The 13,523-nt window shown below is 37.9% G+C and overlaps 1 protein-coding gene across 1 annotated transcript in view; it reads right to left on the bottom strand.

Moving 5' to 3' along the window:
- Positions 1–13,523, bottom strand: part of SMCHD1 (structural maintenance of chromosomes flexible hinge domain containing 1) — a 64,595-nt gene that overhangs the window by 37,109 nt on the left and 13,963 nt on the right. Inside the window, exons 16-20 of the mRNA XM_010151270.1 lie at positions 10,291–10,368; positions 10,089–10,208; positions 4,292–4,436; positions 3,963–4,059; positions 162–234 (exon numbers count right to left, since the gene is read on the bottom strand). Coding sequence (XP_010149572.1) covers positions 162–234; positions 3,963–4,059; positions 4,292–4,436; positions 10,089–10,208; positions 10,291–10,368 — 513 coding nt within the window. The remainder of the gene's footprint in view (positions 1–161; positions 235–3,962; positions 4,060–4,291; positions 4,437–10,088; positions 10,209–10,290; positions 10,369–13,523) is intronic.

Here is a 13,523-nt window from a genome sequence, read left to right on the forward strand (position 1 = left end):
ATGCCCTTAGCTTCATTTAGTTTCAGTCATCACTTGATGAGCTAGAATATCGTTTCTTATGCCTCACCAGATATTTTACCTTCTTGGGAGAAGAAATACTTTATTAATAGTGTCAGAATAGAGGTTCACAGAAATGCACTAAAAATTTTAAGGATACTTACCAGGCTGCAATCTTATTTTACAGATTTTTGTGTCTTCTTTCAAACCAGGAAGAGTAACTTTCAGATTAAAGTTCTAACGAAAAGAATATTTTAAATATTAGACTTAAATAAAAGTAGATCATAAATTATCTCAAATAGTCATGTCAATTCATACATACATAAATTTCAAAAGTCTATCACATTTTCTTCCACTGCTACATAAATCAAGATTTCTTTTTCCTGTACAAAAAAAACCCCCAAATACCTGTCTTGTTCATGTTATTACTCCCAGACACATTCAATCCAGGATTTGCATGTTAAATTGCATGGTTCTGAAGCCACTAAAAGCAGCTATCATAACTTGTGTTTTCCTGCTTAGAGGCTTGTTTTAGTGGGGGTGAAAAAAACAAATCAGCTCAAAAAAAAAAGTAGTTTTAAAGAAAGGGTGTGTAAATTCTGTGTTTATTCATTAGCTAACTGCTTGAAGCAAGGCACCACAATTACTATCCATCTCATCTTTGAGTAAGACCATAAGAAAAACAACTGCTTTGGAACTGCATTACTAAAACTGATTTTCACATTAAAATCAGAGAACGAAGCAGTATAATCAATAATCTTAAAAGCTCCAAATTAAAAAAACCTGGTTGCACTGCAGATATGTGAATATCTTATTTTATATATTTGATATTTGAGAATATTTAGTTGCAATTTATGAATTGTAATTTTCACACATTCAGAAATGCTGCTTCTGGAAAGGTTTAGTTTCCTGTTCTTGGCTTATGCCCTTCCCATGACTGACATGGTATGTGCAACATTAACACCTTGTAGATCAGATAAAGCAATTATTCTGATCTGTGAGCAAGAGAAGCATAAAGTGCCATGAGACCCGGGCAGGGGCATCACGACTGCAGTCACACCAAACACATGAGCTCCCCAGCTGATGGTTGGCCACTGAAGTGCATAAAAACTCTCCAGCTCTGACCAGTTAGCCAGCCATACTGGTCTGCCTGCAAGCCAAGCAGCACAGAGCAGCTGGAGCCCCATTACACCACATGGTGAATCGCAAGAAAAAGGGAAGGCAAAATATACTGAAGTTAAACGTTGAGGGACTGAGAAAAAAAAAAGGGGAAGGAAAAGAAGGGAAAAATAAGGTAGGAAATAAAAACATAGAAAACTGGTATGAAGCTGACTTATATTACTAAGTTGAATTCTTCAGCAGTTCATTCAATCAAGCTTCATATTCATGCACTAGACACTCCTATGCTCCCCCTTCCCTACAACAGTAATTTTTCACTTCATAGTGCACTATTATCTGCCTCTAATTAATCTGTTTACATCTTTAAATGAATTCCTTTCAATCTTTCAAGATCTGTGTCCTCTAGGGAAGCCCTTTTCCCTTACCCTTCATGATGGTTGTTATCTACTGTCATTTTGCTTTCAATTCTGCTTCTACTCCAGCTACATGGAGTTCTGCGTCCAGCTGTGGAACCCCCAATATCAGAAGGATATTGACCACTTGGAGTGAGTCCAGAGGAGGCCACAAAGATGCTCAGAGGGCTGGAGCACATCTCCTATGATGAAAGGCTGCAAGAATTGGGCTGGTTCAGCCTGGAGAAGAGGAGGCTCCGAGGAGACCTCATTGCAGCTTTCCAGTGCCTGAAGGGGCCTACAAGGGTACTGGGAGAGGACTTTTTACAAGGGCCTGTAGTGATAGGACAAGGGGTAATGGGTACCAATTGAAAACAGGGAGGTTTAGATTAGATATCAGGAAGAAATTCTTCACAGAGAGGGTGGTGAGGCACTGGAACAGGTTGCCCAGAGAAGCTGTGGATGCCCCATCCCTGGAAGTGTTCAAGGCCCGGCTGGATGAGGCTTTGAGCAACCTGGTCTAGTGGAAGGTGTCCCTGCCCATGGCAGAGGGGTTGGAATTAGATGATCTTTAAGGTCCCTTCCAACCCTAACCATTCTATGATTCTATACTGCAGTACTTTAAAATAGAAAAGAAGAATAAAGAAATACTATTTTCCTTTTTTAAAACTCCCTTCTTCACTCACTCCTGACTGTATTCTAAATCCTATAAGGAAGCAGTCTTCTTGATATTGCTTACACACTTGTCTTAAAATTTTATTTTTGATTTCACCCACAATCAAAACATACATTTCTCCACCTTGACTGGTTTAGGTGGAATCAAATCAATAACTACAGAAGTAAATGAAGTCTGCTTTCTCTGTCTTCTCTATCAGATCTTCCTTCATTGACAACCGTGATATTCTGTATTTCCTATCTCAATCAAGTCTGCCCTCTCCATTTGGCATGATTATTCCTTCAACATTTTTTTTCCTTACTTCTTTCTCCAAAAAACATTAACTTCCATTTTTTTCATGATCTCCATTGCTTTCTTTTTGTTTGATTTCTCCTCCTAAATTCTTTCCAGAATCCTATTACTAGCTGTTTCTCTGAGATACTTCAGCTGTTCTGCTAACATTTCAAAATCAACTTTTAACATGCTGTAAATTTCTCCTATGCCCTTCTCTGCTTCCCATTTTAAACACTGAAAATTACACTGTATTTATGTTTTGAAATTATCTGTTGTTCTTACTCTGTTGTCCCAGCATCCTGCTTTTTGCCAATATTTTTCATTGCCATCTTAAGTGGTCCTTTTTCCCATAAATTAGAACTGCTCCATTCAGTGCCAGTTCCTGTATTGTCTCTGACATTTTATGCAATTAGGCAACATGAGAAAATAACACCCCTTCTTTTCCATTGTTATGGTATGGTATGGTATTATTTCTGTATTGCAAGTTCCTTAAATGACTCTTGGTCTTGCTCCTCACCATATTTATGTCTTGCTACAGACTGGGACTTTTGCTCCTACACACAATTCCATAATATTTCCCATAATCCACCTCTACTGTCATTATACTTGCCCTTCACCTTAAAATCTTTACCTACTAAACTTATTACATTCAACACCCTCCAGTTTTCCATAAGCAGGTACATGCTCCCTCTTCTCTTTACACACCTTTCCACCCACAACATTATTTGCTTTTTTCTAAGCAACAATACCAACAGTATAATGAGGTATCTTCAGCTATCTCAGTTCCTAGCTTTGCCTTCACTATGCTAGATTGCAAGACTAAATGAAAGGAGGACCTGGTTAGAATACTGTGTGAATATGCCATATACATGATTTTTTTTTTAACTTTTTAATAGATATTTATCAGAAGCATTAATATCTGGTTTACAACAAAAAAAACCACATTTTTAGCATATAAAATATGTTTTTGTTTTTACAGTAAATTCACAGCTTGACTAGATGCTGAGAATCCATCAGTAACAACTTGGATTTGAATGATACATATTTGTTACAGAAGTGAAACCAGCAATATGGGAATGTCTAGAGAAGCTTGAGCAGTTACCACATATATTAACTGTTCATACTCATCACCTCAATTACATGAATGAAAGATTTCAGTGATTTCCTATGCTATTTCAGTGCAAAAGTCACCAGGATTCACCAGGATTATTTGGCCTAAAACAATTTCATCACCAGTTTAAACTAAGACAGATGATTTAGCATGCTGGGTACACTGTACCACACACCCACAATCCCATCAGCTAACAAAGTGCTGCTGTGGGAAAGACTGTTATGCTTTGCATAATAGATCACTTGAAAATATCCCAAGAAATACCTGTAGTCATTACTGTAGACCAAACTTAGATAACACCATGTGACAGTCCATCTTTCACAAAAATTATTTGCTCTGTGGTGTTGATTTTTTTTTTTTTTTTTAAACTTCAAGTTTAAATTCATTAGCTTACCTTGCCCTGGCAACTATTTATACAGCCTTTAGCAGTGACACCCTTAATGATGCACTTTGTTCCTGCAGTTATTTCTTCGTACTGCAACGTCAGTCCACTGGAAAAATACACAGAAAATAGAATCAATTTTAAAATAAACACAGTGTTTTGATATACAAGATACCTTCAGATATTGTTATGGAAATAAAAGCAAAAATGCCAGTTAATTTATGTGAAAAGTGTCCAGTATATCACTCAGACAAAACCCAAAGAATTACTAATTAGCATCAGATGAAAAAAGGACAAAAAACCCCCAAACAAAACCAAACCAAAACCACCAAAAGAGTTACCTAGCTTCAAGAATTGGTTTAATGTCAGTTGTCAACTGTGTTGCATGACCAAATTCATCCTGTAATTCCAAAGGAATATTAAAAGGCACTCCAATTCGAAAAGGAAGCTCCAAAAGACCCACTGAAAATTTCTCTGGTTTGCCCTCTAAGAGAAAAGAATACATTTTTAGAATGAATTATGTGTGTTCATTGGCTTTTTCTTAATTAAGGGTGAAATTAAGTCAAGTGGTTTTCAGCCTCAAAGTAAACAGGCTGTTCAGAATACCATTGTAACCAAAATCATGGTTTATTGATTGATCATCTTTTTTTAACCTACACTAATATAAAAACAATAGTTCAAACGTAATAGCAGTAGACTGTGTTGTAAGAAACACAACAGGGCAGCCAAAACTTCCAAAGTACTTAGAATATCAATAAAGCACCCAAAAGTGGGAAAGTTCCTTGGGGACAGATTTTATTAAACATTTAATTGCTTTATTTCTGTTAAAATCATTCATTCAACAAAGTATTTTTTGTTCTACATCTGTCCCAGATTTCAGAGATAAAGATGTGTAATGCTGAGCATTTGAAAAAGACACCTGAGCAAAACCTTCCTATGAAATCTGGCCCTGTGTTTAGGCACTAGAAGATGAGACCGAACACAGCCAAACAAATGGGAGCCTATATATCACAGTAACGTTTTGTGGAATCAAACTGCCTTGGCCAAGTGGTCTTTGAAAAAAGAAGCAATACAGTCTTGAGCCAAATGGCAGGTAAATATCCTATCAAATTATTTTGGACTCAAATTAGTAACTTCTTTCACTATCTACAGGTGTGATTGATTATCAGGGACCTTCTTTTCCACAGGTGATGTGAAAATCACAGGGACAGGGAAAATGTTACTTTGCATTGGCCAAAATTACTATTACAGTTACGACAACAACAAAAAGACCTCACCCTTTTACTGTTCACAATTTTATTTACAAGTGAATGATAAACACTTTAAAATGATCTGACAATATAAGAGTAAAAGAACTTCTGCACTGTCAAAGCAAATAACTACTAAAAGAATGTGTCTGAATTAAAACCACAAAACTTACAGATTAATTTAGGAAGTTAAAATTTAACTGGCATTTATGATCTTTTAGCTTACCAAGAACTGTAAACACTGAGCAACAACCTGCTGTTAAAAGAAATAAAATTTGTTTCTCAAACCAAAAAGTAGTTGATTTCAATTTAGATTTTCATTCTTCTTTTCGGGATTTTTAGAATTTATATACATAAAAAGTCACACAAATGTTATATTTTGGAACGAGTGTGAGGATTTATGGCTTCCTCTAAGACAACACAAAACACTAATATTTTCAGTCTGGAAAAACGAATATTTCAAGTATTTATTTTTAAAAATGTCAAATTATTTTCAGCTAGATAAAAAAGTAGCAACAGATAGCAGAAGTTGTTTTGGTACCTCCTGTGTTAAAGTATCAAACTATTAAGTTCATTAGATTTTTAGAGCATATACTCCTTTCTGAGATTTGTTCATTTCAGTTGTTATCGCTGAAGGAACCTTTTATTGAAAGCTGCCACGCTGGGGAAAGCCACAATAGTATGGAAAAGAATTTTTAAAATAGAGAATGCAACTTTGCAACCTTAAAGATTCTCTTTTTGCTTTGATAAACAGAGATGAAGGAACAGACAAGGTTCATTTATGTATTCATTCAGAGAAAGAGGTTTGTGGGGTTTTGGTGCTGTTCTATTTTTTTTCTTGGTACTACAGACGTGATCACAGAAGATCGAGACTTCAATGCCAGATTTTCAGACATATGTTTAAATAATTACTCTTTTCAAGTAACACTAAACACTTTTTCTGTATTATCATACATGTCTCTTTCTATTCTGTCAATAATACTTCTGCAGAAGCTTTTAGAAGAATATGCTACAAAGAACTCTTCTGCCTAAAGGGTTTGCATTCAAAGCTTCTAGTTTGTGGAAAAAACAGGAGGCTATGGAAAGCATGTGTTTTTTCTTGATCTTATAGAAACAGATGCTAGCTCTACTTTCTGTGTGATGCAAATATCCATTTTAATATTAAATGCAAAAAAAGTAGCATTTTTTTGTCTTCTCTCCTCCCCATCCTGTATGTAAAGTTCACAGAATGGTTGAGGTTGGAAGGATTCTCTGGAAGGCATCTTGTCCAACCCCCTTGGCTCAAAAGCAGGGCCACCTACAGTCAGGTGCCCAGGAACTTGTCCAGACACCTTCTGAATACCCCCAAGAAAGGAGACTGCAACCTCTTGGGCAACCTATGCCAGTGTTCAATCACCCTCACAGTGAAAAAGGGATGTTCAGAGGGAATCTCCTGTGTTTCAGTGTGTGCCCATGCCTCTGGTCCTGTCTGGGCAACAGTGAAAAGAGCCTGGTTCTGTCTTTTTTACAGCCTCCCTTCAGCTATTTATAGACATTGGTAAGTTCCCCATGAATTGTCTCTTCTCTCGGCTGATGTCCATCAGTTCTCCCAGGTTTTCTTTATATAAGTGATACTCCAATCCTTCGTCTTCATTGCCCTGTGCTGGACTCTCTCCAGTATGTCCATGTCTGTGTTGTAATGTGCCCAGAACTGGACCCAGAACTCCAGTTGTGGCCTCACCAGTGCAGAGCAGAGAAGGAGGATCACCTCTCTCAACCTGCTGGCAACACTACTCCTGACGTAGCTGAAATGCTGCTGCCCTTCTTTGCCGCAAGGGCACATTGCTCGCTCATGTTCACCCCGTTGTCCACCACCACCCCCAGGTCCCTTTGTGCAAAGCTGCTTTACAGTCAGTGAGGCTCCAGCCTGTACTGGTGCATGGGGCTGTTCTTTCTCAGGTGCAGGACTTTGCACTTCCCCTTGTTGAACTTCATAAGGTTCCTGTCAGCCCATTTCTCCAAGCCTGCGGAGGTCCCACTGGATGGCAGCACAACTCTGGTGTATCAGCCACTCTTCCCAGTTTTGTATCATCAGCAAACTTACTGAGGTACACTGTGTCCCAACATACATATTATTAATGAAGATGTTAAACAGAATCAGACCCACTATTAACCCTATTGACCCCTGGGATCAATAGCCTCCAACTAGACTTCATGCTATTGATCATCATTCTCTGAGTCCGGATATTCTGCCAACTGTCAATCCACATCACTTTCTGCTCATCCAGCCTATACTTCATCAGCTTCTCTGAGGATCTTATGGGAGACAGTGCTGAAAGCCTTACTAGACAACATCTGTATCAGGCTGTATCAGAAGTGTGGCCAGCAGGCCAAGGGAGGGGACTCTCCCCCACTACACTGCTCTTGTGAGACCCCACCTGGAGTGTTGTGTCCGGCTGGTGAGCCCTCAACATCAGAAGGATATTGACCAGTTGGAGCGAGTCCAGAGGAGGCCACAAAGATGCTCAGAGGGCTGGAGCACCTCTGCTATGGGGACAGGCTGAGAGAGTTGGGCTGGTTCAGCCTGGAGAAGAGAAGGCTCCGGGGAGACCTTATAGCAGCCTTCCAGTACCTGAAGGGGCTACAAGGAAGCTGGGGGGAACTTTTTACAAGGGCCTGTAGTGACAGGACAAGGGGTAATGGGTTTAAATTGAAAGTGGGGAGATTTAGATTGGATATCAGGAAGAAGTTCTTCACAGAGAGGGTGGTGAGGCACTGGAACAGGCTGCCCAGAGAAGCTGTGGATGTCCCATCCCTGGATGTCTTCAAGGCCAGGCTGGATGAGGCTTTGAGCAACCTTTGGACACCTGGAGGGTGTCCCTGCCCATGGCAGGGGCTTTGAGATCTTTAACGTCTCTTCCAATCCAAACGATTCTATGATCTGCTGCTCACCCCTCATCTACCAAGCTAGTCATTGCATCTTAGAAAGTTATCAAGTTGGTCAAGCATGACTTCTCCTTAGTGAATTCATGCTAACTACTCGTGGTGATCATCTTGTGCTTCATGTGCCTGGAAATGGTTTTGAGGATTAGTTGCTCCATCACCTTATCATGGATTGAGATGAAGCTGATTGACCCGTAGTTCCATGAGTCCTCCTTCTTGCCCTTTTTAAAGATAGGAGTGACATTTGTTTTCCTCCAATCATCAGGCAGTTCTCCCAACTGCCATGATTATTCAGTTACTGAAAGTGGCCTCACAATTACATCAGCCAGCTCTCTCTGACTCACGTGTGCACCCCATCACAGCCTATGAACTTATGTACGACCTGTTTGCTTAAGTATTCCCTGACCTGATCCTCTTCCATCAAGAGTATATCTTCCTTGTTCCAGACCTTCCACTGTCTCAGGGGCCTGGGATTCCTGAAGGTCCATTTTGCTGGTAAATACTGAGGTAAACAGTCTTGTATTTTGCTACTTCATAAAAAGGCAAAGTCACAGCATGGCAAAAGGGCTAAACAAAACTTTTCCTTTTGAACTAGAGACTGAGAGCCAGAGACGAGGAGAAGATCTGGTTCTTCTAATGTATATGTGGGGCACAATTTTTTTCATTACTATATACAAGCACACTTACATAAAAGGATGGGTCTTGGTGATAAGACAGAGTAGGGAATGTATAATCCATAATTAGCATGTATTTAGCAAGTAAATAACTAAGGATTTTCTTTAACATGAATTATGATCATACAGAATTGCAAGTACTTTTTTTTTAAATCCTATGAAATCTCATTTACCAATAACATATCACTCCTTTGTATTTTAAAATATGAGACTTAGGGAAGGTAATCTGTCAAATGCTTTCACAAAATCACAGAATGGTCAGGGTTGGAAGGGACCTCTGGAGATGACCTAGTCCAACCTCCATTAAATTAAAATACAGTGAAAAACTAATTGTATTTCATAATTCTGGACAGAAAGAGGAACTTCAAACTAGTATACAGCTTTACCCTTTTTCATAAATATATGCCTATTTTCCCTGGAAATGAAGTCTTTTTAGCAAAAAGAAATAAAACTTCTTCAATGAAAGGCTTATAAACAAAAAATAACCAGCTACTAACAGAACAATGGTCACAAATAAATTTGGAAATGAAATTAACATCTTAGGGGATGAGAAACAGGACTAGCAAGGCTGTACCAGAAACAGGATGGAATGGTACATTATATATATTAGTCTTCAACAGTGTCATTATAGTTGGACTCCATGAATTTTCTTGAGAAGATATAATCAGTCACATACTATTTTAGGCCCCATACATAAACACCAGAGTGTATGGCAAGAGAGCAACATCAGACATATTTAACAGTATTATTTCTATTCTGCTATTCCAGTAAGTATTTTATGATGGTTAATACAAAGATACATACCCATAACTGAATGAGAACTTAGTTTTGCATATGATTATTCTTTTAATTAAAAAAAAAAAAAAACCACAAACCCAACTTGGATCTCAACATGCACATTTTAAATGCACAGCATGTGTTTGAATGAGTTTGTGGTTTATGCATGAAAATTGGCCTAATGAACATGAGTTCTATGAAAGAATATTTATGCCAATGGCATGAGGAAAAAGAATGATTCTAATTAAGTTAAAGCTTATTTTTTTAAGGACATCTAAAAAAGTTTGTATCAAGAAAAGGTTTTTACAAAAAGTGAAGTGTTGATGGAATCAGAACTGACTGTATAGCAGAGCCAACACATTACAGGTGAGATCAAGACCTATTAGAAATTTTTTTTTTCCCCTAAGACTTCATATTTGACATGCAAATGCTACTATTTTACCTCTCAACTAAAACATGAATAATTTTAATATACAACAGAAACACTAAAAGATAATTGGCATGACTGGAATTCTTACCTATAATAGTAAATTTAAATATTTTAGATGGTAGGGGCCTTCCTGCATAGGTGTCTGCATTACTTTCATTCAATACTACTTGCAGTTTCAAGGTGTAGTTCCCAAGTTTATGAAGATTTTCTAAACGGAAATACAAATACAGTTAGAAAGGAAAAAAAGTAAAAGGTTTATAAATAAACTGAAAATATTGTGTGTAACTTACCCATTTTTTTAAACCAGTATGGCCATTTGCCTCCATGCTGACTGATATGGGAAATTATTTCTTTATTCCCTGTAGATGCTGAAAAATCAAACAATTAGCTACATTTATTTAGGTTTTACACACCACTATGCTTCATTTTTTCAGGTATTACTATCACTCATTATTAAGCATTACTATCAGCTCTACATCTAATAAATATAAATTCAGCTTCACAATTAATCACATTGATCACAGCTAAAAAAATGAATTCCCTACCTAATCCTATTTTCATTTTCATTCTCAGACACATTACACTGTAAGCAGCAGGTTTGTAAAGTTGAATTTTATTAGCTCTTTGGTTATATGCTCCCAGTTAAGTCTGAGCAGTTGTAAGCTGAGCACTCCACACTGTTAACGGATCAACTTGACAAATGAAAGTAACAAGTTAGCTTAAGTGGGAGCAATGGCAAAAATGTGCAGTTGACTGAATGTATAATCGAGGAAAAAAGAACTTTTTTTTTGCTCCAAATTATCGTATCTTTTTTACAAACAATTCTGCAGCACTAAGACACATTCTGTGCAGTTAACTGAATGTATAATTGAGGAAAAAAACTTTTTTTTTTTTTGCTCCAAATTATCGTATCTTTTTTACAAACAATTCTGCAGCACTAAGACACATTCAGAAAGAGAACACGTTGAAACTTTCAGGCAATTTTTAGTGACTGGTTCTATAATCTAAGATAAATACAGGAATAAGATCTATTGTTTGAAACTTCAAGAGAGCATTACTGTATTTGTTTTTCAAAACACAATTTAGAATAAATACAGAATGTGACTGCAATTAGACTACACAGAATAAAAAGAAATGCAGTAAAAATATACATTGTTCTACAGCCAAGTACAACTGTTACAGATCCTACTCTTGCACCAAACTGCATAAACAACAAGGTACCAGCTGTCAATTTTCTTAGGGGTATTCCTCTGAATGCGTAATTCTGTAAGTACTGGGCTATTAAACTAAACTTTGATAGTAGTAAGAGCTAATTCAGTTTTCTATATTGGGGGCTTTCTTCCGCCTTTGGTAGTTAGCAACGCTGAGAAAACAGAACTCCAAGTGAGTGCAGTTTACCTATTGCAGTGCCACTGGCCACCAAGTTAGTCTCTCTGTATTATGTAAGATACACACACCTTTCTTCTTGTATTGCCCCAATACAGCTGGATAATCTAAGGTGGAAATTTATCTGTAAGAAGTGAAGAAAGTCTAATACTTCTGAGCATAGAATGGGATCATAGAAGAGAACAAACAAGAAAACCCTGGCTTTTAAAGGCAGGGCTGTTACGCTCGGATGTTCTCTTCTGAAAGAGGAAATAAATTTCTTGTGCAGAACCACTCTTGGGGTTATTAGGTATGTCCAATGTTGTTGCTGTGGTCTCTCTGTTAACAAAAACACATCCTGGTGTTTTATTTGAGCAACAGACTAATTTATTCCAGTGGAGCCACATGCAAAGATTTAGAACTTTCTTGGTAATGTCTCATTTTTTTTCCTTTGGTAGAGGAAATACTTTGTATTAGTAGTGATTAATGAAGGCTCCTCTGTTGCTTTTGCTAGAAAGCACCATTAGGACTTCCTAATTACCATATTCTTTTCCTGACACTTCCACACAGATTTCTCCCTACCAGTTACTGAGATACGGAAGGCTGCACTTGGGGCAAATTATGTATACCACAAACAGCCCAAGAAATTAAATTTTTATAGAGACTGTAGGGTTTTGCAAAAATACAAACTTGAAGCTAAATTATTTAAATTTGGTCAGTTTTCCTCATGCAGAAATAGAATAAAACTCTTATTAATTGTTGCAGATTTTTTTTGTTCATTGTCAGAAAACTTTTGGAAACAGCTGTTCTTCTGGAGACAAAGGTTACCTTCTACTCACAGGGTTACTACAGCACCAATATTTGCTTCTTACATGAGCAAGGCTTCCATATACAGTATTCTGAAAACAACAGATAACTAGATGTCCCTGCTATGGTATAATATAAACCCACGGTCGGCACAGAGGAAAAACATCTGTCATTTTGCTTCAAATGACATATTAATAGCCAATAGCACTAGCCTTCCTGAACTGGGAGCACATGTGAGAGAGATGTGCATGCGAATAGCTCCTCCCGTTGTGGTTTACAGGAGGGAAATGGCAAGATGATGAGTTGACTATTCTGACCAAAACAAGTTCTAAAATAAATACTTCCGTGATGAAACCAGTTTGCTGAAGAGCTCAAAAACCTGGAAAGATGCCACAGTATTGACACCGGTTGTCACAGGACCTACTGGAGTATTTTAACAGAGATGCCTGCAATTTAATTGAGCAATCAGAAGTGATATAAAAATAATCTTTAGATAGAAATGCTTATTTCTCACCCTCACCACCTTAGACAAAAAACTACCCTGGCATGACTTCAAAAAAAAATTTCCCAGAACCCAGCTTTCCTGTGAGCACTCTCTTTACTTGCACCCTCCTTCCATCAAGCCTAACCTGAAATTTTGGAGTGAACCTTAGAAAACAACATGCTGATGACCCAGGAAAAAATCCAACACATCAAAACAAGCAAAACACAAAAAACTCCTCACAGCCTTGTTCCCCTGGCAGTCCATGGACAGACACTTTCCCTCGGCAGTCGCTTTCCTTGTATCCTACTCTTGAATTCCTGCTCCAACTAGACCCTTCAGCTTTCTTTTTCTCTCAGTTCTAACCTATAACCCCAACCTTATTTTTTAGCCAAACCTTACCATTGTCACCTCATCAAGGCCTAGATAAAAAATTTCTTATATGCCAGCTGTCTTGACAGCTCTCATTTTCCTTATCCAAACCTTGGACAAGGTGCTCCTGTCACAGCCCAGACAAGAAGTTTTTCACAGTCTAGTTCTCCTGCTCTCTCACACTTTCCTTTGGCAGCTCCTTTTATCCCCACCAGACCCCTCAACTTTATCATTCCCTCAACCCTAATTCAAACCCTACTTTTGAATTGAACCTTGTAAAAGGCTCCCCAGTAACAGACGCAATAAGAAGTTTCACACAGCTCAACTCTCTTGGCAGTCCGCAGTATATTCTGCCAGGACATTCCACACTTCAAAAGAGAAGAGAAACTTCTTGTGCATTACGTTTGCTGCTGGCCTTCATATGGGTGTAACCACGTTAGTACAAATGACAGCTTTACATTATAAGAAAGAACAGGGGGTTGAGTTTGACAGGAATGC

Source organism: Eurypyga helias, unplaced genomic scaffold, assembly GCF_000690775.1.
Source record: "Eurypyga helias isolate BGI_N326 unplaced genomic scaffold, ASM69077v1 scaffold1850, whole genome shotgun sequence".
Lineage (NCBI taxonomy): Eukaryota > Metazoa > Chordata > Aves > Eurypygiformes > Eurypygidae > Eurypyga > Eurypyga helias.